The following is a 24,469-nucleotide window of genomic DNA, read 5'->3' on the forward strand; positions in this document are numbered from 1 at the left end:
GAACTCTTGTTTGTCTGATTTCTGGAGATGTATTTTTGTGGTCAGTTGGATGAAAACATTTTCAGAAGTATATCGACCAAAAGAAAGGGATGTTGTAATCACTGACAGGTCATGCTGAAATCATAGTAGAACGCTGAGATGATAGCTAGAACGCTGAAATCATAGTAGAACGCTGACATGATAGCCAGAACGCTGACATGATAGCCAGAACGCTGACATGATAGCCGGATATCTGAAATCATAGTAGAACGCTGACATGATAACTAGAACGCTGACATGATAGCCAGAACGCCGACATGATAGCCAGAACGCTGACATGATAGCCAGAACGCTGACATGATTAGAACGCTGACATGATAGCCAGAACGCTGACATGATAGCCAGAACGCTGACATGATAGCCAGAACGCTGTCATGATTAGAACGCCGACATGATTAGAACGCTGACATGATTAGAACGCCGACATGATAGCCAGAACGCCGACATGATAGCCAGAACGCTGACATGATTAGAACGCCGACATGATAGCCAGAACGCCGACATGATAGCCAGAACGCTGACATGATTAGAACGCCGACATGATAGCCAGAACGCCGACATGATAGCCAGAACGCTGACATGATAGCTAGAACACTGATATGATAGAACGCTAACATGATAGCTAGAACGCCGACATGATAGCCAGAACGCTGACATGATAGCCAGAACGCCGACATGATAGCCAGAACGCTCACATGATTAGAACGCTGACATGATAGCCAGAACGCCGATATGATAGCTAGAACACTGATATGATAGAACGCTAACATGATAGCTAGAACACCGACATGATAGCCAGAACGCTGACATGATAGCCAGAACGCCGACATGATAGCCAGAACGCCGACATGATAGCCAGAACGCTGTCATGATTAGAACGCTGACATGATTAGAACGCTGACATGATAGCCAGAACGCCGACATGATAGCCAGAACGCTGACATGATTAGAACGCTGACATGATAGCCAGAACGCCGACATGATATCCAGAACGCTGACATGATAGCCAGAACGCCGACATGATAGCCAGAACTCTGATATGATAGCTAGAACACTGATATGATAGAACGCTAACATGATAGCTAGAACGCCGACATGATAGCTAGAACGCTGACGCCGATATGATAGTCAGAACGCTAACATGATAGCTATAACATTGACATTATAGCCAGAACGCTGACATGATAGCCAGAACGCTGACATGATAACCAGAACAATGACATGATAGCCAGAACACTGACATGATAGCTAGAACGTTGACATGGTAGCTAGAACGTTGACATGATAGCCAGAACGCCAACACGATGATCAGAATGCCGACATGATAGTCAGAACGCCAACATGATAGTCAGAACGCTGACATGATAGACAGAACACCGACATGATAGTCAGAACGCTGACATGATAGTTAGAACGCTGACATGATAGCTAGAACGTTGATATGATAGCTAGAATGTTGACATGATAGCTAGAACGCCGACATGATAGCCAGAACGCTGACATGATAACTAGAACGCTGACATGATGGCCAGAACGCTGACATGATAACCAGAACAATGACATGATAACCAGAACACTGACATGATAGCCAGAACGCCGACATGATAATCAGAATGCCGACATGATAGTCAGAACGCTAACATGATAGCCAGAACACTGACATGATGGCCAGAACGCAGACATGATAGCCAGAACGCCAACACGATGGTCAGAACGCCGACATGATAATCAGAATGCCGACATGATAGTCAGAACGCTAACATGATAGAACACCGACATGATACCCAGAACGCTGACATGATAACCAGAACGCTGACATGATAACTAGAACGCTGACATGATAGCCAGAACGCTGACATGATAGCCAGAACGCTGACATGATAGACAGAACAATGGCATGATAACTAGAACGCCGACATGATAGCCAGAACGCTGACATGATAGCCAGAACAATGGCATGATAACTAGAACGCTGACATGATCACTAGAACGCTGACATGATAGCCAGAACGCTGATATGATAGCCAGAACAATGACATGATAGCCAGAACAATGACATGATAGTCAGAACGCCGACATGATAACTAGAACGCTGACATGATAGCCAGAACGCCGACATGATAGCATACCTCGCCTTTGTCTGCCAACGTAGTTTCGTAGAAAATGCCAAGGGGTTTCGATTGAGCCAGAACAGAACGCTAAGATAATAGTGGAACGCTAAGATTATAGCAGTACACCGAGATGATATTGATTTTGTTTGTTTGTTTTTGTTTAACGTCCTATTAACAGCCAGGGTCATTTAAGGACGTGCCAGGTTTTGGAGGTGGAGGAAAGCCGGAGGCGGGGAAAAACCACCGGCCTACGGTCAGTACCTGGCAACTGCCCCACGTAGGTTTCGAACTCGCAAGGCTTTATTGAGAAACAATGTGTACTTCCTACCTGTCTAGAATGAGCAATTAGTGAAACTAAAGCTAGTCTCACACTTTCTTCTATCTTGCCATAAGCGGCGTATATTCTTTTTTTATGTCAAGGATTTTGACATAATATATCAAAATCGAAATTTGTGTCTCGTACAACCGTCTGATGAGTATTTGGCATTTGTACGAAGTTCAAGGGTGTACGGGTATGGTGTAATGCGTCATATGCATTTGCTGCTTATCTGCGGCGTTCCTAAGCCAAGGGCAAGTTTCATCAATATTCCTTAGATTATGGAAATAAGTTCACTTCACATTTTTCATTGAAAAGCATTATAGAATCTAAGGAATGATGGCATAAAATCCTTTATGACACTCATACATCGGCTCCTCTTCGGCCTTCACCCCCTTTACTCAGAGACTTGTATATCAGGTTGAATCTTGTTTTGACATTTGTCCATCGTTAGGATTTTCTGCTAGTTTGGCACATGTGTAAGTTCAAGTACAAAATTAAGTACCCACATACGGTATTATCAGTGACGTTGTCAATTATCAATGCAGAATGATCACAGATACAAAATAGTTGATTACAATAAAGCAGAGACGTATCTAGATGTTTAATTTTATATAATTAATGTTTCAGAAATAATGTTTATGGAATTTTGTCATAATGGACCTAAAAACATGATATTTTGCAATATATTGTAGGTTCTTTGATGTAGTTACCATGGTTTTTACTGGTTTGAATTTGAACAGAGAAAAAAATAAGTAAATAATATAAATACAGCTCTCAAATTTATATACTTTTTGTATGGCCTGTAATGTACGTATTGGGTTAACTTGCTATGTTTACATACCTAAAGGTTTATAGCTGTTTTTCTGAGTTAATAACACAGAGAATGGCTACTTTCTATATACTACAATAAAGAATAGGGTCTCGACTCTTGAGATTTGGAAAAATAGACTGACCTAGGAAAACTATCAGGGTTACTGTCTTTCAAGTTATATGCTATTTAATCTATCCAATAACATCTTTTTCCAGGTAACTAAATCTTCAAACTTTAATTTGATATAAAGTTTACATCATTTCAACTTCAAATGAGCGATTGAATGGATGGAGTCACTGGTAATAAAATATAGTGAAATAATTAGCTGTGTGAGACCTAAATAACACCACACTGCTTCCTCGCGTAATCATGTTTTCACTGCGTTTGTAACAGTAGGGTAACGAATCACAATCATTCGAGCTCCAAATTGACATTGACAAACAGGGAAGTTTCGTTACCTTCCTTTCGTTACAGAAGCTTTAGCGATAAATACACTACATATGCAGGTAAAAAGGCAATCTTAACTTCTGCTTCTAGCAGAGACCTATATACATAATGTACTAATTATATAGAGAATACATGGTCAGTGTCTTAAAATATAAGCTGTATTTTGGCGAGGGTAAAGAAAGACAAAAGTGGCGAGCTTTGGCGAGCCACAGTTGTCTTTCTGTCTCGAGCCAAACATACAGCTTATATTTTAAGACACTGACCATGTATTCTATTTATCCTGCAACAGTCATGAAAATAATCATCAAAATAATCATTTTGAAGTGAAACGGTGTCAAAAATGACAGAAATATGTTCGCCTTTTAAACGTAGTTTCACTTTGAAGTAGGTCAGTCGAACTGACGCACGTGCTAAGATTCCAAAATACAGCTGTTTTCCGTCACTGCCGTATAGGCCTACAGCAAAAATATATACGGTGGGTGTATTCCGACAATGCGGTGGCAGTTGCAGGATAAAAATTAATATAGGCCTCTGCTTCTAGCTTGTATTCCTTTGATTCAATGCGATTCGCTACTGTTGTTGGCGAATTGGAATGTATTTTGTCGAGCTGGCCACAGGCGTCTGAAGTTCTGACAGTAAACTGAGATATAATACCATAGAAAAAATAAGAGTATCTACTATAAAAAAAGAATCTTTTTTTATAGTAGATACTCTTATTTTTTCTATGGTATTATATCTCAGTTTACTGTCAGAACTTCAGACGCCTGTGAGCTGGCGCAAAACATTCAATTTCTGAAAGTTGAATGTCGTATGTTTCGTATGACAGCTAATTACTTCACACAGTTTATTTTTTGTATACGATACACATTTCAATGTACTCTTTAACGTGTCACGAATAAGTATAGCAGCATGACTATCTGGTTACATGGGTCCGTTGTAACATTGTACACGTCTACAATGCATTTTCATTTTAAATTTATCAATCTATTTTATTTTTTTCTTATTTGTTGTACAATGTAGATGGATTTACCGTTGGAGGCCAAGAAACTGCATGCAGAACTTATTAACAAAATCAGTGGTCATTTACACCCTAGTATGGAACTGGAATATGGCCAGTTTTTAAACTCATTGTCTGTTCATCTCATGCCTGCGGAGAGGTGTCCAACTCACAGTCTCTTTAAACTACTGGAGAATTTATCAAGGAAGGGGAAATTTGGTGTAGGCAATTACGATATTCTGAAGTCTTTGATAACAGATCCAGAGATTCTGTTTATTATACAGAACTATGAACAAAAAATAAATGAGATTCTATATCCAGACAAAGTGGGACAGTCCTCAGGTTCCACCGAGACAGACAGCTCCGCTGGTAAGTAATTAATTCTTTGTAATATCAGAGACATGTACATCACAATATGTAACAAAATCTTTCTGAGGGGAACTTCTCAAAGCTAAAAATATGTTAGAGAATGTTAACCAGATGTATGAACGGCAAACAAGTAAATTTATTTAATTACATTCTAATTCTGATATCGTGACAGTGCGGAAAATCAAGCACTGTATAGAGATCTCTTTGTCATGTATGAGAATATGAAATATTGATTTCCCAAATAAAATATCAAGTACATAATTATGGGGCTTTGCTGTAAGTAAAATGTTATTTTTGATATATGTTACATATGTTGAAACAAAAAACAACAACAAATACCTCAGTAACAATCAAGTGGTACCTGTAATCAAGAATGACATCCTTGTTATCTAGGCTTGGTCTTATGACTTGTTATTTTACACATGTTTTAGAACTATTTCAATAGGAGGACCTGATGTCAGTCACACCTGTTGAATAATGGATATAACTATTATGATTATTGTCCGTTTCAGATCCACTCAGACTGACCGAGCAGGACCTCCAGCGTCTGGCATCATGCTTCGGCAGTGGTTGGGAGATGTTTGTTGGACAGCTGGGGGTAGATAGTGCTACAGTGGAGCAGAAGAAGATAGAAAACCCTACACATATGCCTAGCCAGGTGTACAACTGTCTATTGTTCTGGTACAGGCAGGGTCGCACACGGCCCACCATCACCAGCTTTCACCAAACTTTACAAGATAGCCTTGACTTCTGTTCGGTTAACATGGACAAATATGAAAAATTAAAAACAGATATAGAAAACAGACGCATATAAATCTGCTTGTGTGTCTATAGGTAATGAACAAAGATTGGTTTATATTGACAATTATAAAATAATGTGCATTGAAGCTTGACCATGGACAGATATGTAATGGTTACATACATAGACTGGTAGCGAGGATGGCCAGATTAGGTGAAATCATTATAGTATTATATGATATACTGTTTTACCATCCCATGAAGTTATAAAGCACATGACTACAATGTATTGTATAATAACACTGTGATATGACAGAGATACTTGATGTCGTACTTTTGTCTTGGTTGTTAAACGCATGCATCTGACAAACGTCGTTAAAGAGAATCATTGAATATAATTCTGTATATGTATTTATTCATTTTACAACAATAAGAAAAAAGATATTTACATCCATGTTTATTATTACTCATGTTGGCCCAGATGGAAACGTGACAAAGGCTTGTTTCATATGAAATAGACGCTAGATCCATTCACATGATCTCACACATTCATATTTGTTAGGTATAGTAATGACAAAAGCTGATTGATCCTCATGTGTCAAAGTACTGAGAAAACACCATATTGCAGAGGTAACACTTTCTTGTCAAGCTTGATAAAGACCTTGCTGTAAATTATGTAGGAAAAGAATTTTCCATGGTCTGAAAGATGTACCCGGTTCGCAAGAAACAGTGCATGATTGCAGACACAATCTCTGGATATTTATATACCTACTACATTTTGACAAATTGACATTAGCAACCTCACTAGTAATTCTCACTCTGTGTTTAAGTTACCCAAATGTCTCATATCTCCACTTCCTTGGCAGTATCTGAGACCTAAACAATGGAAGTTTCTGCTAGCTGAACCCTAATTAGCATGTCCAGTGTATCTAATTTGTATGTCTCAAATGTCCCACATCATTCCTACCACAGTGAATGACTAAGCCTTATAAGCTGGTTCATACTTTAGCATTATATTCACCATAGGATATTTAAAACTTGACTCCAACATATGTCACTTTTACCCTGCAACTGAAATTTAGTGTTGTAAGTTGTAACATTGCACCCCTATAAGCTAGATACACCCGTTCTGCTGAGGACCAGGCCTGAATGATAGCTCGCTTAAGAATTGATGAGGAAACCATGCAGTAACCAAAACTTGATATATAGGTACATCCATATAGTTTGGGCATTTCAAGTTAATTCCATAAAGTGTCATTTTAAAACAAATTTAACAATTGACATAAGTCTCCAAGTGTCGTTGAATATCGACTGAACAAAATGCATTATTGTATTTCACTTGACGGTGTTCTATATGTTCATGTAGGTAGCGTACTATTATTACTGAAGTCGGGGTCATAAAACTGACAAACATGTACACGTATGGCACATCACACAAAAGGTGAAAATCGAGAGTTAAGCAGCTGCAACCCTTTAAAATACAAAAGCCTGGAAAAGGTAACACAATCTCCTCATATTGCTGTTCCTGATATGTTGGACAGTTCATTGGAAAGTCTCAGAAGGAAATACCATTCTACTGGATTTTGTTATTGCATGCTGTTGATGTCCTTTGGAGGCAGATTTATAAAAATGTGTTGGTCCGAAACATCGTGAATGAATCCACAATTACGCAGTGACAATGCAATTATTGTCTATGTTTCATTCGTGCGATTGGCTGCCGTATGCATTATGGGGGGGGGGGGGGGGGGGGGGGGTAATAATTTTGTCACGTGATTGTATACTTTCAAATATAGTGTGACGTATGTAAGAGGGTACCTAGCAATGAACTTTTGAGATAAAGTCACGTGAACAAAAATGGAGTGCAAAAACGCGGGAACCCATCTTCAAAATGTGCGTCTTAATGTCTTGCTTCAAAACCCCCGTATGTGTGTGTGTGTGTGTGGGGGGGGGGGGGGGGAAGATAAGGGAAAAATTGCTGAAAACTTTGGTTTCATACACAGAAAACATACTGCTGGGAGGGAGTTCAGAATTTTACAAATGATGTCTGGTGTGATTGGTAAACGAGAGTTTGACTTCTTACTCAAACACAATATGTCCCGCAACATTTTTTAAACAACGGTATTGTCAGTGGGATTCTCTATAGCGGCTACAGAAGTTTGATTGAACTGTGCTGCATAAAATTCTCGAAAGCTTACAAGGCCTGTCCGGATGGAAATTTGGTATTTAAGAAAGCAATGCATTCAAACAATCGGGCAGCTTCAGAGTTGAGATTGATATCCTGGAATAATCTCGGAAGTTTGGTTGGTACCTGATCTATGACGGGGCCAATGTCTGAATCTTGTCAATTGAAGACGAGAAATAGCATCGGTAATAGGGTTTTTAGTTAGTGTTGATATATGATCAAGTCAAGTACAAAGGGGCCAAGCAAATCATAGTGTATTTACTCTCTTAGACTTCGAGGACGTTTTAGTGATGCAACCCACTTTATGCACTATTAGGCCTATCTAAATTGAGAAACTGACTGGAAATAAATTCAATGAAAACAAAATGAATTATCTATTTAGATAATAATGAGAATACTGTTGAGAAATCATTATTAATGACATAACTTGATTGGGGGGAATAAAATACACCTTCAATTCGTCGGTTCAGACAGAGACATATAGTATATATATCTCTGGTTCAGGGGTGTATTTTGGATTTCATATTTTCAAATTAGTGAAAATTCTGAATTACATGTCAGATAATATTTATTTTGGCATAGTTAGCAAATATGTAGATTTTGTAAACTTTAAAATCATCTTTATCGTCGATACTAGATTTATGGATTTAAAAAACTGGCTGTTTTCAATCTCTTGAAGGTTTCATTACATTGTAAAAGCATGCACTGAACATTTACCGTATATATTTCATTAGCACGCACTAAGACACCGCACACAACATAACGATATCAACTAATTAAAAATTAAGCTTATTTAACTGTTTCATGTTCTGTGTATGTTGGCGTTTAAACTTCTAATTTACTTGTGTCTTGATAAAGGGTAGGCTTGTAGGATTGCCTCGAAAATTCGTGCAAAAATGTATGTGTGGGTGTGTGCGTCCAAAGATCGATTATGACATAATGTATTCTCAATATATTATGTCATACATATTTATAGGCCATAATCGATCTTTGACCGAGGAGCGTTCTTGAATTTTCTGTACCCAACAACTCACATGGACATGTCTAGTCTTATATTAAAAATACCAAGAAATACCTATAAAGACAAATATATAGGTATTTCTGGTTATTTTTTTTTTATATAAGACTAGAATCTAAATATGCCCCTGTGAACAATTAGAGAATTAGAGGTATTTTCAAAAAAATATATATCATAAGTTGCTGCGTAGAAATGTATATTGACCTAATCTAGACGCAAAGATTATTTTCTAGAATTTCTCTCCGACACGTATACCTTCGCAGCAAATTGTATTAAACTGGTATCAAAATCACAGTTTGAACATGTACGTGGATGGCACGTGTTCAGCTGCATATATGTATAAATATATATATATAGAATATGGGAAATCCCCTGACGTCACAAAACTGATCGACAGAGTACATTGGTAACACTAGACACAAACATGGAACATTAACTTTAGCCTATGCAAGATTTTGCGTTTTCGTATTAATGCGATGTCTACATGTAGGGTCGTTGTACATGTACCCACATAGCCACAAGTACGCCACGACGGGGATTTGTCAAGGTCACAAAGTGTGTGACGTCACAGATAATATTTGATCGGGAAGCACGTGATTCTTGTACATTGGACTCTGACTAATATTGCCAGGTAGACAAACAGGGTGAGGACTAAGATAAAAGGAGATTTTTACCCGACGTTGCTAACATTCTACGTAATAACGGAGAGGTGCGAACACAAGAGCGAGGTATGTATGTCTGATATAAAGGTCTATACTATCGTACATCTATACTATCGTACACACGTACGGATATACACACATGACATGATTTTGACATTCTAACGACATGGTGTCGGGGTTGGTCGCTCAGTAGAAACTCGGGCTTCTCTGTATGATCTGTGCTTAAAGAGTTATTGTTCCAGCTATTGTACATTATGGCATACCACTTGTTTATGGTTTTGCGACAATACCAGAGACAAATGCCCATATAACAACTAACTATAGAGAAATCCAATCCAGTAATTATAAGGATGATAATATATATTGTACTGGTTTATTTTCTATTACCTTCCGGGTTGACTTTCTAGATTTAAAACTATAACTAAAAACAGGAAACAACTTGTCAATGATATACAATACAATATATTCTGTATAAAATGTTCCTGTTGATGATAATATGATATTTCGCATTCATTTCAACACCATGGAAATGTTACCTATTTGTCTGTTGTAGATATACAGAGAAGTTTTATGTACAGGAAAAGCATGATGCAAGACCAAGAGAAGATGGCACAAGAACATTTCTTTACTCGCCTAGGAAATATCCCCATGGTGGGTACAACCTGGACTCAGGCCTGGGGCCTCTACCAGAAAACCAAGGACAGTAACCCTATCATCTGCTCAACCCTTAACATGGCAGAGTCTGGCATCAAAACTGTGGCTGAAACCACTAAACCTATGGTGGAGAGATACCAGCCCCAGAGTAAGAAATGCCTTTTTTTATCTGGTTCAGACTAACAGTAGCTTTTACAATGTATGGTCCAGCTCTTGAGTAGTTGTACAGTACTAGTTCTTGTTTCAACCCAAGAGACATTATTCATTGTATGGTCCAGCCCCAGGTAATTTCTTTCTGTATTGTATGGTCAAGATCTCAGAGAAGTTGTACAATGTATGGTCCAGCCCTAGAGAAGTTGTACAATGTATGGTCCAGTCCCCAGAGAAGTTGTACAATGTATGGTCCGAGCCCCAGAGAAGTTGTACAATGTATGGTCCAGTCCCCAGAGAAGTTGTACAATGTATGGTTGAGCCCCAGAGAAGTTGTACAATGTATGGTCCAGTCCCCAGAGAAGTTGTACAATGTATGGTCCAGTCCCAGGAGAAGTTGTACAATGTATGTTCCAGCCCTAGAGAAGTTGTACTATGTATGGGTCAGTCCCCAGAGAAGTTGTACAATGTATGGGTCAGTCCCCAGAGAAGTTGTACAATGTATGGTCCAGCCCTAGAGAAGTTGTACAATGTATGGTCCAGTCCCCAGAGAAGTTGTACAATGTATGGGTCAGTCCCCAGAGAAGTTGTACAATGTATGGGTCAGTCCCCAGAGAAGTTGTACAATGTATGGGTCAGTCCCCAGAGAAGTTGTACAATGTATGTTCCAGCCCTAGAGAAGTTGTACAATGTATGGGTCAGTCCCCAGAGAAGTTGTACAATGTATGGGTCAGTCCCCAGAGAAGTTATATAATGTATGGGTCAGTCCCCAGAGAAGTTGTACAATGTATGGGCCAGTCCCCAGAGAAGTTGTACAATGTATGGGCCAGTCCCCAGAGAAGTTATATAATGTATGGGTCAGTCCCCAGAGCAGTTGTACAATGTATGGGTCAGTCCCCAGAGAAGTTGTACAATGTATGGGCCAGTCCCCAGAGAGGTTGTACAATGTATGGGTCAGTCCCCAGAGAAGTTGTACAATGTATGGGTCAGTCCCCAGAGAAGTTATATAATGTATAAGTCGCTTAAAGTAATTACATGCACTTTGAACTCCCAATGCCCTTATCTGTGTGGTGACAAGTACAAGTAGTAGTTTAGAAAGACTATAATATAGTATATAGCTCTTTTTCAAGGCACATTTCCTTTGGTATGACTTGACATTTTCAAAATCAGAGTGTCAGATTTGTAAATTTAATGTATATATATATATACGGATTTTGTTACTTTTCAGTTGAGCGTGTGAACAAATATGCATGTGAGCAGCTGGACACCATTGAGAAGAACTACCCAGTCATCAAAAAACCAACAGACGAGGTAATTCACTATCTGGTACTGCCAACAAAAAGTCAGACTGTTATCCACAAAGTAGTTAGTTATAAAATATCTACAGAGGTCATCTCAAGGTCAATGTTTTATAAGAGTTACACATTCCTTATGTGACTTATCCTTGATTATTGTATCGACAGTATGTTCTAAAGAGATAACCTAAATCATCGGAGGAATCCCCACCTAGTGGAAATTTTGAATGAAAGTATATATCTTTTACAAGAAAATATAAATTAATGGGGGGAAAAGAGAACAGGTTGCTTGACTTTGTCCTCACATGAAAAATATCAAATTGCAAGATTTAGGGAATGAGACCGAAGTTAAAGGTAGGAAAAACAAAGATTTGGTATTGAAGGTCACAACATGGAGGATGCTGTATGCTTGTGAATGTTGTTAAGACATGTTAAATCTATATCAGGGTCTGTTGATGTACATGTAAAGTTTATCTCGAGTCAATATCAGTCTATAGACTTATTTTTGTCTTAGAGAGCTTGTCAAGGTTCTCTGGTTTGGCATAATGCCAATATAATAAATGACAGATATAGCTGTGTCCTTGATAAATAAAGGTTATAGACGGGTGGACTAATTTTTTGTATCGATAAGATAATGCCCTGCTTATCGTATACAATAAAGATTGCATTGATTTGGTAGTTGGACAGGACATGTTCTTCTGCAACACACAAAGAATTATTTTGAGTTTATATAATTTAATTTAGAAAGTCATATTGTAAATATCTATCAGTTTCTTTAATATAGATTTTAATTACATATTTAAACATGTAGATTAAAAATTGCTTTAGTATATAAATTTTTATTTTTTTACAGTTCAATTTATTTCAAGAATTTAATTTAATTACTACCCATAAATATTTCAAGTAATTCTATTATTTGTGAGTAGTACCTTCATATCTGCAACCTGGCAAATTCACAGGCAAATTCACATGATTTACCATAACTCCAGCAATACATTTTAAACCCTTCATAAGAGAATGCTCCTTTTCCCCATTTTTCTAGGCTACTTATAGAGAGGGATTTGAATTGTCTAAAATTTTGATGTACAACATAATGAAAGTACAAAATGTAAATATTTGTTATGTATTATTTACAGTTGATGAATGATGGTAAAGAACTAATCCAGCCAACCATTGACCGTGTCAATGCTGTCAAACAGTACGGCACAGACACCATCAATAAGGTAAGTCTCTGTGGTACTTATAACTAGATCATAGTCAAACAGTACGACACAGACACCATCAATAAGGTAAGTCTCTGTGGTACTTATAACTAGATCATTATCTGTTTCAATACTCTCCAGTGCATCGACAAGTTACAATTTTTTGCATTTTTTTATGACTAATTTCTAAACAATGAAATATACAACAATTTTGTGTAACAAATTAGGTAATTCAGAAGATTTGGGTATTTTTAAGATTATGTCATAATCTATAGATCAATTAATATTTCCAGAAAACGGTTGTGTATGACTCAAACTTCCTGTTACTGTGATAAGGATTATCAACTCCCACTACATTTACATTAAATTTCCTTGTGATTGACAGGTAGGAGATGTGAAACAGATTGGAGTGGATGTAGCATCTAACGTTAAGGACTATGGTCTGATGCAAGTGTCCAAAGCGATGGACACGCCATATGGCCATTATGTGGTGGACAAGGTCAACACGGCCTTGACATTGTCTGAAGAATATCTTGACAAGTACCTACCTGAGGAAGATGAAGAAAAGGATGAGAATGGTATGGCAGAAGAGTTCAAAATTAAAGCTCTCATAGAACAAATAATTCCCCATATCTGATTCATATGAATGTGAAATGATTTATGGTATTAAAGTATTCAGGCCTATACAGTATTGCATGGCCATCTTGACTGAGTGCATTACGATCATGTCAATTTATGAAAAATAGAAAATTTATCCAACGATGGTTACCCAAATCTCATAAAATCTTGTGGAGAAAACTACCAAATTGTAAACAAAAAATGGTGTATGCAAAAATACCGGAGGGATTTACAAAATATGGGAATTCAGGCTCTCCTCCCGGGAGGAAATAAATTACTTGAAAATAAGGGAGATTTTGTCTGACGCCGGGAGGTATGCCATGTATGATTGTAGTATTTTACCATTTCTCTTGGTACTGCTTTGGAAAGATCTACATAAAAAACACAACATAATTTAGAGTGAAAACAAAATACTTAAAAAGTAGATTCATTAAAAAATAAAGTTTTGATACTTGTTGAATGTTGATTATTAGGCCTACTCGAGGAATGTACATAAATCACCTCCTTCAAAGTCACTGAATTCCTGAAAATAAAAAGGTTCATCTGTTACCATCCAGGAATGCACAAATACTTTTAGAAAATTGGAATTGTCTTCCTGTGTCACAAAATATTTCACTTAAAATCAAAGCGTGGTGGTATCTAATCCAAAATAGTAATTCTGTTTTTCATGTACATTTTATATCTGTCCAGTGCTGTACCTATAGAGAATAGGTGAAATGATGCCACTATTTGATAGATATTTGATTTTCTATACACTGACATAAACAGTGAACTCTTTCAAGAGGGCCATGCAATAATCCTTAAGTTTAATTTAGAAGGTAATTACAGCAGTCCAGATATTTACCTTTATTAATGGAGAATATATAGAGGATATCTAACAGTGTCTTCAGTAATACCAAATATATTTGATTGTTATTTTGTAAAAAAAAAAAAAAAAAAAAAAAGAGTCTTAAAGCATTGATCTGTTTGTATATACATGTATCCTTCAGCATTAAATTTGATGTATTGAAATTCATTTTCATTTCAGATCCTGATGAGGCCAAAGAAATGGATGAGTACCCACCAAGTTCAGTTGGGCGTGCTAAGGATTTGACATCTAAGTTGAGACGCAGAATGTACAAACGAGCGCTGAAGGATCTGAGGAATGTGCAGGTCCGCAGCCAGGAAAGTCTGGCCAAGCTCAGCTTCACAGTCGACCTGGTAAGTCTTTAACAAAATTGTTTTCAATAACTTGATGGTATTGTAGGACGATTGTTGTTTAAGTAAACAGATGTCCAAAGAAGGATTATCTGGTACCTGACTGGGAGCAGCCATTATTTGCAAGTGGGAGATGTCTCACTCGCTGCACTACACATCAAAAAAATATTTATGTCTAGTTAATATTTTCGTTGTATCTTTACATTTTGTTCTAAATCATAAATACATGTACATTGGAAATGACAGTTTAAAGTTACCATCCTTTATTAAAGTGTTAACAGGGCTACACTATAACAGCAAAAACATATAGGCTTTGTTTATTCTGGACAATTATAGAAACCAAAATTCAAACCCTACAAAAACAACCATGTACATCTGTGATCTCGCTCACAGTAAACACACCTGAATAACCAGGGGAGATAACTCGGCAGATATGTACTTGAGAGGTAATACCATAACGAAATCCAGTACAAATGCAACCTTATATGTTTTACTGGAAACTAAATATATGACTTTTGTTTTCAGATTGATTATGCGAAAACAAACATGCAATCTGCTAAAGGGGTAGCGGAGGAGAAGGTTGGGGAGCTCCAGATTAAGGCGTCCATGCTGTGGACGGAGATCAACAAGGAGGACTCGGAGTTAGAGGAGGGAGAACTGGTACCTGATGTAAGTATGGTGTCTACTGGTCATACTTTACAGGTAAACTTACTTCAACAGGTATATACTATTCTCAACAAAACATTGAACCATTAGTTTAAGATTTACTTGCTAAACAAAGTAAAAAAAAATTGATATTTAATTTTTCCTCAATCAACAATATTTTCAGAGTATTCCCTTGTTTTTGGAATGGAAGCTTTGTAATCCGAAATAAAAAATAACCCATTGTAAGATTACACATAAAATAATCAAAGTCGACAATTACAATTTACAACATCTATCCCCTACCTAAGGTGTTTACAGGATACGATATTCAAAGGCTCATTCCCATTATCATAATTTCTGTGGCAGATGTTGACTTCTAACAAAAAATAAATAATAACAACACAAGATTTCAAGAGGTGCAGGTTTGTGAAGACCATGGGGAAGTGTTAAGGTCTACATCATAAACTCATGCAAAATATTATATGCCTTTTACCTAGATTTGTATGGCAGTTATTATTGATGAAACAAAAGACGTTTAACCTTCCAGAACATTCAGGATTCTCCACGAATACAAATCTGTACTTTTCTTTATATTTTTTGTCTTCGTTTAATCAATTTTGGATTTAAATTAAGGTTTGGTTATGTTAGAATTCTTTTGTAATTAAAAGGTCAAAAATGTAATTTAATAATTGTGAATGAAAATCTTACATAAAGATACATTTTGATCATAATTTGCAGACAATGGAGACCAAGTCCATTATTATGGCTCGTCATCTCACCAAACAACTACGTAATGGCCTTTCCACATTGAATAACTATGTCCCTGAATCCCTTCAACCTGCTGCTCTCCGTGACCGCCTCCAACAGACCTACAAACACACAGAGGAACTCTACACATACTTCAGAGGTGTAAGTTGATAACTGATGTCGTAGATTTCTGTTAAAACGTTTTACTGATGGTGTTCATCAATATAATCTGTATATATTTATAAGATATTAAAGCAGACTAGTAATGAAATGTCAGTGACAATTTTTCCAATGTCGAGGGGGATATTAAGTACTTTTAAGAGTCTTCTGAGATATCAAGCTTAACCTTTCCTATTCATAAAAGTTAAAAACAGCAAGTAATGTCATTAATAATATACATGTCAGTATATGGATTATAAAGAAATACATACAGATTTGCACAAATTGTTTCCTCGAATTAAAAGGCTATTACATTTTTTTTAAAAGAAACAAACTTGATAATTAGCATAAATTATCCACAGGTTGCAAAGTATGAAGATATGCCAAACCTAGCACTAACACAGGCCAAAGAGAAGTTGGGCTATCTTCAGTCAACCCTCGGCTACCTTACAGAAACGTTTGTCACCGTCCCCCTGACCTGGCTGGTAAGTTAGAGACATTAATATGTACTTGTTTGGCTTATATTATATGTCTTGTGCATGCCCATCAATTTTTACTCCTCGTGCCTCTAACATTAATACATTTTATAACATTCCTACTTTTGATAATCTCTCCCGCTATTGTAATGTGACTTTTAATGTTATTCTCTGGGGTTCTCCTAAACTATCTGATGAACAAAATGGCTATATTTTTCAATATGTTCAAAATTTTATTAAATCCAGTAATCGATTTTAGGTCATCTCTCTCTCTCTCTCTCTCTTTAAATTAACTGGCATTAACATATTTACTTTTCATTCTGTCCCTCATCTCTGTCTTTTCTTACATCATATACAAATTTTATATACTGTATTATATTGTAAATTCATATTATTTACATAATGATTATTGGAAGAAGGCGTTTTAAGTTGCAATAACATGTGTCCTATTCCTGTTGTTATATTTAACAATAAAAATATGTTTAAATGAAATCAAATCAAAACATTCCTACTTTTTAACACTTATTACAGTAAAACTAAATTATGCACTGATAGATCTAATATTATGCAAATATCAAACAACTGTTAAATTAAAAGTATGCATGCCAGATAAAACTCGAGCTAACTCACACCTTTCCCCTTTTTCCTCCGAAATTCCTACTGACAACAAATTCTAAACATTGAAAACTAACACGGTTGTCAGATGCATTAGTATTCCTACTATAAATGATAATCCTGTTCACCAAAAACGCCATGGTTTGTCCCAACTTACTAAATATTCCTTATACATATACTGACACAGTCATGCTTATGGCGAGCTAACCATGTTCACAAATGAATAGTCACGATTATTAATCATGATTCTGAATGCATAATCATGTTCATTTTCAAATTTGAAATCATCATCAGTAATGCATGATAATGGTCACTACTGAATGATCACGATTATTAATCACGATTGTGAATCATCATCACTAATGCCTGATAATACCCCCAAATGAATAATCACGATTATTAATCACGATTGTGAATCATCATCACTAATGCCTGATAATGCTCCCTAATGAATAATCACGATTATTAATCACGATTGTGAATACGATATTGTATTCACTTGAGAAATCATCATCACTTAATATGCCTAATATTGGTCTGTAACTATACACTGATAGATGGTCCTTTTACAATGGCATCCTCAAATGACCTATATCTGATGTACTGGCCTAATATAAAACATCATATTACAATCACATATGCACTTCATACTTAAAAGTACAGAATTATTGTTATTCATAGTCTCATAAAAGCATGGTGTATATCAGTAGAGCTGTGTTGATGATGATGATGATGATGATGGAATATATGTAGACCTTGTTTCTATTTATCAGGTGTTGAGAACAAAAGATGAGAAAGACAAGAAAGTGCAATGACATATTATACAAACATTTCAATGTCAAATACAAAAGCTTGCCATGATGATGTTTCTGAACAATTTCTTTGACCACAAAAAGTGAATTCATCCTTTTATAAATGTGTTTTATAAAATGAATCGAACGACAGGAGTTGGAACAGACAATGGAATTTGATCTGATAGATTAACAGTGGTTACACAAAAGAACAAAATCAGTATTATGTTTCAATTATATTTTTTTATTCATGTACAAAAAAAATGGTTTGAAAGAATTCAGAAATCTGTCTTTCTTAAATTATGATAAAGTCATTGTTTAGTGATAAACTGAACATTTGTAAGAGACCCCAAATACAACAAATCATACAAGTTTTCTTATAAGATATTTGTAACAAAAACCAATGAATAGCCAAAGTCCTTCACATTCAACTGTTTGGATCTGTGATACAACATATATATTTATACATCATGTATGTAGATTTCTTCCCTGTATTGTGGATTTTGAATTCAATTAAGTTTAATAAAATAATTGTTACCTGCATGGCCTGTTGTACTGTGTATTCTGTACGTGTTGTAGTGGCAGTATTGTATATATTCAAATCACATGTCAGTCACTTAGGTTTTGTGTAATTCCTCACCAGCATGCATCAAACAATCGACTTCTAAAAGTTCAATACTTGAAAAAACAGAATATGCCAAGTATTGTATATAAAAATAGTACTATCTTAACTTTTGTTTGATGTTCATTGTGGTTTGGTAAATGTTAAATAGCCTGTTTTGACTCTGGTATGATATACATACACTGTACAGGCTGTTTATTGCTACGAGTCTGATTACCAGGTTATTCACAAAACACAAGTGATTTACAACGCGTGAGCTTTCCCATCATGGGAATAAATATTTGCTTCATACAGCCAGCCAGACAGATCCTAGAACAAACAAGATCAGACACAGAAACTCTGTGACATTTTGTATTTGGAAGTGCTGCTCGCATATCTAACTTGTCCCGCAGAAAAAGTAAAGACTTTAACAAACAAGCAGGTCAGAACAAAGAGGCAGAATTTAATTTGATGGACCGGTAACCACTCTTATATGAACAGTCATCTTGAAAATGAAAACATATATTTTATATCCTATCACCTTACACTGATGTTGTGCCAGTATTACATATAGGATGTACTACTGTCAAGTAGACCAATCACTACTTTAGTATTGGCGTCCGAGCCACTATCAATCAAACCAGATTTTCAAACAATGTAAATGAATGCAAAACATGAACCTGTACCCCAAGGTCAGGGTCATATGAAGAGGTCAAATGGTTCCAAAGTAATGTTAGCCCTGAAATGGATCAACAATCCTAGGAAAGGATTTACATGTGATAGGATCAATATACAACGCATATTTTAAACTGTACACTGTCAAAGGCAAAATTAGCACTTCTGATATTGATTAAAGTGCTGCAGGAAAATACTTTTCTTACCTGTCCCATCATAAGTTAATTGTATACATCTGTCTGGTCTGTACCCTCAAATTCATGTGACATGTAACTGTTCGTTATTAAAACACAAAAATGGAGATCTTGTAAAACATCACAGAAGATCTGTTATATAAGACATTTTTCTTCGCTACAGAACCCAGCCTTGACGATGCAGAACGTGACACGATCGCTGAAAAGAGACCGTTATTAATACTTATTTTACCTCACTACAGGGACCTGACCTTAATGTAGATGTAGACCTACAAGACATTGCTGAAGACGACCATTACTAAACACTATTTTGCCATCACTTCAGGAACCAGACGTAGCAGTCGATGTAGAACTTGAAGATATTGCTGTTGATCAAGATGAACCAGTTGATGCCACCGACTGTAATGGCCACATCCCTGGAGAAGACACACCCAACAACCCGGCTAATTAATGCTCAACAAAGATCACCATAATTTATCTAAAGAACTCGTTATTATATATCAATATCAAGATTTGTGCAATTTGACATTTTGATTAAAATGAGTACATGCTTTTTAAGGACAACATATCACTATTCTTCAGACTTAATTGTGCTTAAATGTAAAAATTCCTGTATAAGCTTGGAAAGCTACAAGATGGAAGTTTTTGGGTCTGAAGAATATCCTACAGCAATATACAGTCACTGTGAAAAATATCAGATTTAAAATTTAACAGGAAAGGAACTAACTATTAACTCTACCATAGTACATGTAATGTATTAATTGTTACTGTTACTGATGTCCGACTTTTCAGTATTTTACCTATACCAACATAAAAATAACTATATTTTGGGGCTAAGAGATGTGCTTGAAAATTAAAAAAAAAAATGACAATGTAGTGATGTTTTATAGACAAAAACTTTCTTATGAATGACTGCTAGTAACATTTAGGACAAAGAGCCAATGATTTAAAGGAACAATACCTAGTAGGTATCTTGGCTACATTCATTTGGGACCTGGAAAATTTGTTTACTGATACTTACAGATTTTATTCTTTGAAGTCATTCTTTGTTGTTGTTGATTGTTGTTATGTTTAGTTGTGAGCTGAATTGAATTGTGGAAATTTAAAGTTAACTTTGAAGAAGAGGATGTAGCATTAAGTTTTAAGTCTGGGATGACACATGTCCACCAGAGAACTTTCTACATACCGATCACAGGGACATGTCTAGTCCTATATTTAAAGAAAACACCTAAATAATTTTAAATTTGGACATTCCCTAATGTGTATAACACATTAACAGGCGTCTTGCCATTTTACAATAGTTACATCTAGCCCTCCAAAACGTCTGAAACGCCTGTATGTAAAACTAGACATGTCATTGTGTACCCATTTAAGCCTGGAATGAATAATGCCTCCAGAGAACTTTCTAGATACTGATAGTGAACAATGACCAGATTGATCAATACAAGACATACAATGACTTTGATGTAATTTATATAAAATATTTTCCCTTGTGCAATAAATTATCCCATAATATATATTGTGTCTTTGTAGTCCATAACCTCCACATTCTGGCATTATCTGCTGATCAGTCATTTTCCTGAAATAAATGACCGTAATGAATAATCTGTCAGAAATCCTCTGTCCGTCGTCCAGAGCTTCATTTTCGCAGCTATAAAATAATGTCCCAGTCCGTGAGGCGGCCGCGGTGGCCGAGTGGTTAAGGTGTCCCGACACTTCATTACTATAACCCTCCACCTCTGAGTTTTGACTTTGAAACCCACGTGGGGTATGTACGTAGTTGCCAGGTACTGACCGTAGGCCGGTGTTTTTTCTCCTGGTACTGTACACAGGCGCTTGCATAGAAAATTAGAAAAAAAAAAAAAATGATACCAGTGGTATGTGTACTGTGTAATACAGATTACACATACCACTGTCAAATAAAAAAAAATGAAAATCACATATTCTATGCAAGCGCCTGTGGTACTGTACTCCGGGATTTCTCCACCTCCAAAACCTGGAACGTCCTTAAATTACACTGGCTGTTCTAACCAGTCCGTAATGTTGCTGCTATACTAGTTAAATTTCAGTTATACATGTACATGTACCTGTGTTTGCTTTCCTGTCAGTCTATGACAGTCCCCAATATATGTTGTGACACTTGACACCGATTCTGTGTGTAATATCTTAATATAGAATGCCCAACAATTCTGTCGCAGATGGCTATCATGTACCTATTCAAACGGACAGGCGTTCGTTTACCTAGCCCATTCTAATTTGATATGTCATGACTTGATAGTGGATCCTCTATAAACCGAACATGCATGGGACATGGATATTTGTTCGGTTTACCGAGGGTTCAGTTGGGAGAAGTTGGGCGAATTCCGGATATAATTGGTCGTACTTGACCAATTTCTTTGTGTGAACACTTTGGAAGATTAAACAAGAGGCACAGAGTGCCTGTATCACTCACCTGGTTTATTTGAGCAAACATCAAAATAATGTCTTTGTTCCATTTGCTAATAGCTTTATTTGTTGATGTATAGGGATTTGAACTGCTTCAAAGATATAACCCAGAAATGAAGTGAAGATGTAAGTAATGTGGGATTGAGAAATGGGTTCTATTTTTACATCAGGATTGTGTTAATCTCTTGATGCTCAGCATGGCTATATATGATTATGGGGTGGGGATCTGAAGGGTTTCAAAGATAAAACAAAAGAAATAAGTCTTCAGGGGTGAGGAAAGACCCCAGGGGTTGGGGTGGATGGGGTGATGTCAGCCCCATTATTTGTATAAATTTGAATCCCAGCCTTCTGGGGATGTTATCACTCAAATATCAACGCATTTCATTGCAGAGAAGAAGTCATTAATATCAATATTGCCATATGGATCCATTTTGAGCCCGCTCTTAAGGCCCCCAGGGGGTCAGTCCCACCTTCTGTACAAATTTTGAATTCCTACCTCAAAATGATGCTACCAAAAAAATATGAGTGATGTACACAACTTAGTTACAGAAGTCGTTTATATATCTTTTAGTCAAATTGACCCCTACAACCCTCAGCCCCCTGGGGGTCAGCTGAACCATTTATAGTTTTTGGAATCCCCGTTCTCTAGGAATGCTAGCAGTCAAGTATGACTGGTATTCATAGTTTACTTCCAGACAATTAATTGCTAATATCAATTAAGCCAAATTGACCCCTTTTTACCCTGTCCCTCAGGCCTCGTGGGGGTCAGCCCCACCGTTTCTACAATTTTGAATTCCTACCCCCATAAGGATGCTACCAGTCAAATATGAGCGATATCCATTGCTTAGTTTCAGAGAAGAGACCGTCTATATCAATAAAGCCAAATTGAACCCTTTCGGGCCCGCCCCTCAGGCCCTAGCGTTAAGCCCGTCCTTATGTACAATTGTGAATCCCTAATCCATACCGATACAAATATGAGTGATAGCCATTGCTTAGTGCTAGAGAAAAAGTCATTTACATCAATTAAGCCAAATTGACCACTTTTGACCCCGCCCCTCAGGCCCAAAGGGGTCAGTCCCACCATTTGTACAATTTTGTATCTTACCCCACAACGATGCTCCCAGACACATATGAGCGATATCCATTCCTTAGTTCCAGAAAACAAGTTGTTTATATCTATCAAGCCAAATTGACCCCTTTTGACCCTTTCCCTCAGCCCCCAGGGGGTCAGCTCCACCATTTGTACTATTTTTGACCCCTTGCCCCATAATGATGCAAATTTTGTTCAATTCCGATCAGCAGTTATGAAGAAGTCAATGGTTGACGGACGGACGGACAACGGACGCCGGACGCCACGATGTGGCTTTAGCCCACATTGGTCCTTCGAACCAGGTGAGCTAAAAATCGCTTTACGTTGATAAAAAGTTGGATTCACTACTATTTAAAAATCTCTCTCACTTTTTTTTCTTTTTTTTTTGAAGTTGTACAAGTCCCTGCGCTGGAAGCATTCAGACCTGTGGCAGCAAGTTTAAATCGTGGACGAGACCTTTTTAAAGTTATCTCCCTTCCCAAGACCTCTGTTACAATGTGACTGTTTACAAGTATCATACCCAGGCATGCTCCTATACATGTTCCTTAGGTCTTTGCAACCAGAGATAATTTCCCGTGTATCTATTGGACGACAATAATGTTTATTACTATTAAATCACCATCTAATCACCATCAAACACCAACTTGATATATCTGTAAAACAAATTGACATTATACAAAGTTTACAAGTAAATCTACCATGTTATTTAGTAATAAGACGATCAATTGATACCCGCGGTTGCGAGGGTTTGTTTAAGTCCAAATACATAGATACATGTATATACTGATAAGATGTTTATTGCAGTATAATACGTCATTTCCCGGTACGTTCGCAATATCCGCAACTTGTACACCCGGGCGTACAGAGTGACGCGTATTTACACGAGAAATGGAAATGTTTACATGGAGATAAAAAAAAAAGTGAACAATGTTCGATTTGGGGATGAAATATAGCCACACGAACGTGTTATTAAAAAATTGGTGAGTAATATTGGATTATTTGTCATTAATTACACATCAATAACAATGAATCAATAAGGTGTATAAATAATTTGATGTATACTCAATATGTTATCTGATGGTCACGGGAGGCACGAGAGGTACATTAGCATTGTCAGTTCCCGAGACTCTGTTAATGGTAAAAAAAAGGGGGGGGGGGGGGGGGGGGGGGGGGGGGGGGTAGTGGTAAATCAAAAACAAATTACATCATTGTTATTATTTTC

At 36.8% G+C, this 24,469-nt stretch overlaps 2 protein-coding genes across 5 annotated transcripts; both read left to right on the forward strand.

Moving 5' to 3' along the window:
• The first annotated feature begins 3,667 nt into the window (after nt 1-3,667).
• Nucleotides 3,668-6,279, forward strand: LOC117329240. Its single transcript, XM_033887086.1, has 3 exons — nt 3,668-3,786; nt 4,748-5,093; nt 5,606-6,279. The coding sequence occupies exons 1-3, from the start codon at nt 3,781-3,783 to the stop codon at nt 5,905-5,907; spliced, it is 654 nt and encodes a 217-aa protein (XP_033742977.1). The 5' UTR covers nt 3,668-3,780; the 3' UTR covers nt 5,908-6,279.
• Nucleotides 6,280-9,479: 3,200 nt separating this feature from the next.
• On the forward strand, nt 9,480-21,229 carry LOC117329235 (perilipin-2-like). 4 transcript variants are annotated; one of them, XM_033887076.1, is made up of 10 exons: nt 9,480-9,759; nt 10,247-10,495; nt 11,726-11,808; nt 12,929-13,015; nt 13,380-13,572; nt 14,640-14,812; nt 15,335-15,478; nt 16,193-16,363; nt 16,723-16,845; nt 19,955-21,229. In XM_033887076.1, the coding sequence occupies exons 2-10, from the start codon at nt 10,264-10,266 to the stop codon at nt 20,012-20,014; spliced, it is 1,266 nt and encodes a 421-aa protein (XP_033742967.1). In that variant the 5' UTR covers nt 9,480-9,759; nt 10,247-10,263; the 3' UTR covers nt 20,015-21,229. The 4 variants fall into 4 exon arrangements, with proteins under 4 accessions (XP_033742967.1, XP_033742968.1, XP_033742965.1 ...); XM_033887077.1 differs by lacking the exon at nt 19,955-21,229 and adding an exon at nt 18,225-18,787; XM_033887074.1 differs by having other exon boundaries at nt 9,481-9,759; nt 20,038-21,229.
• The last annotated feature ends 3,240 nt before the right edge of the window (nt 21,230-24,469 follow it).

This window comes from Pecten maximus, chromosome 6 (assembly GCF_902652985.1).
Source record: "Pecten maximus chromosome 6, xPecMax1.1, whole genome shotgun sequence".
NCBI classification, from domain to species: domain Eukaryota; kingdom Metazoa; phylum Mollusca; class Bivalvia; order Pectinida; family Pectinidae; genus Pecten; species Pecten maximus.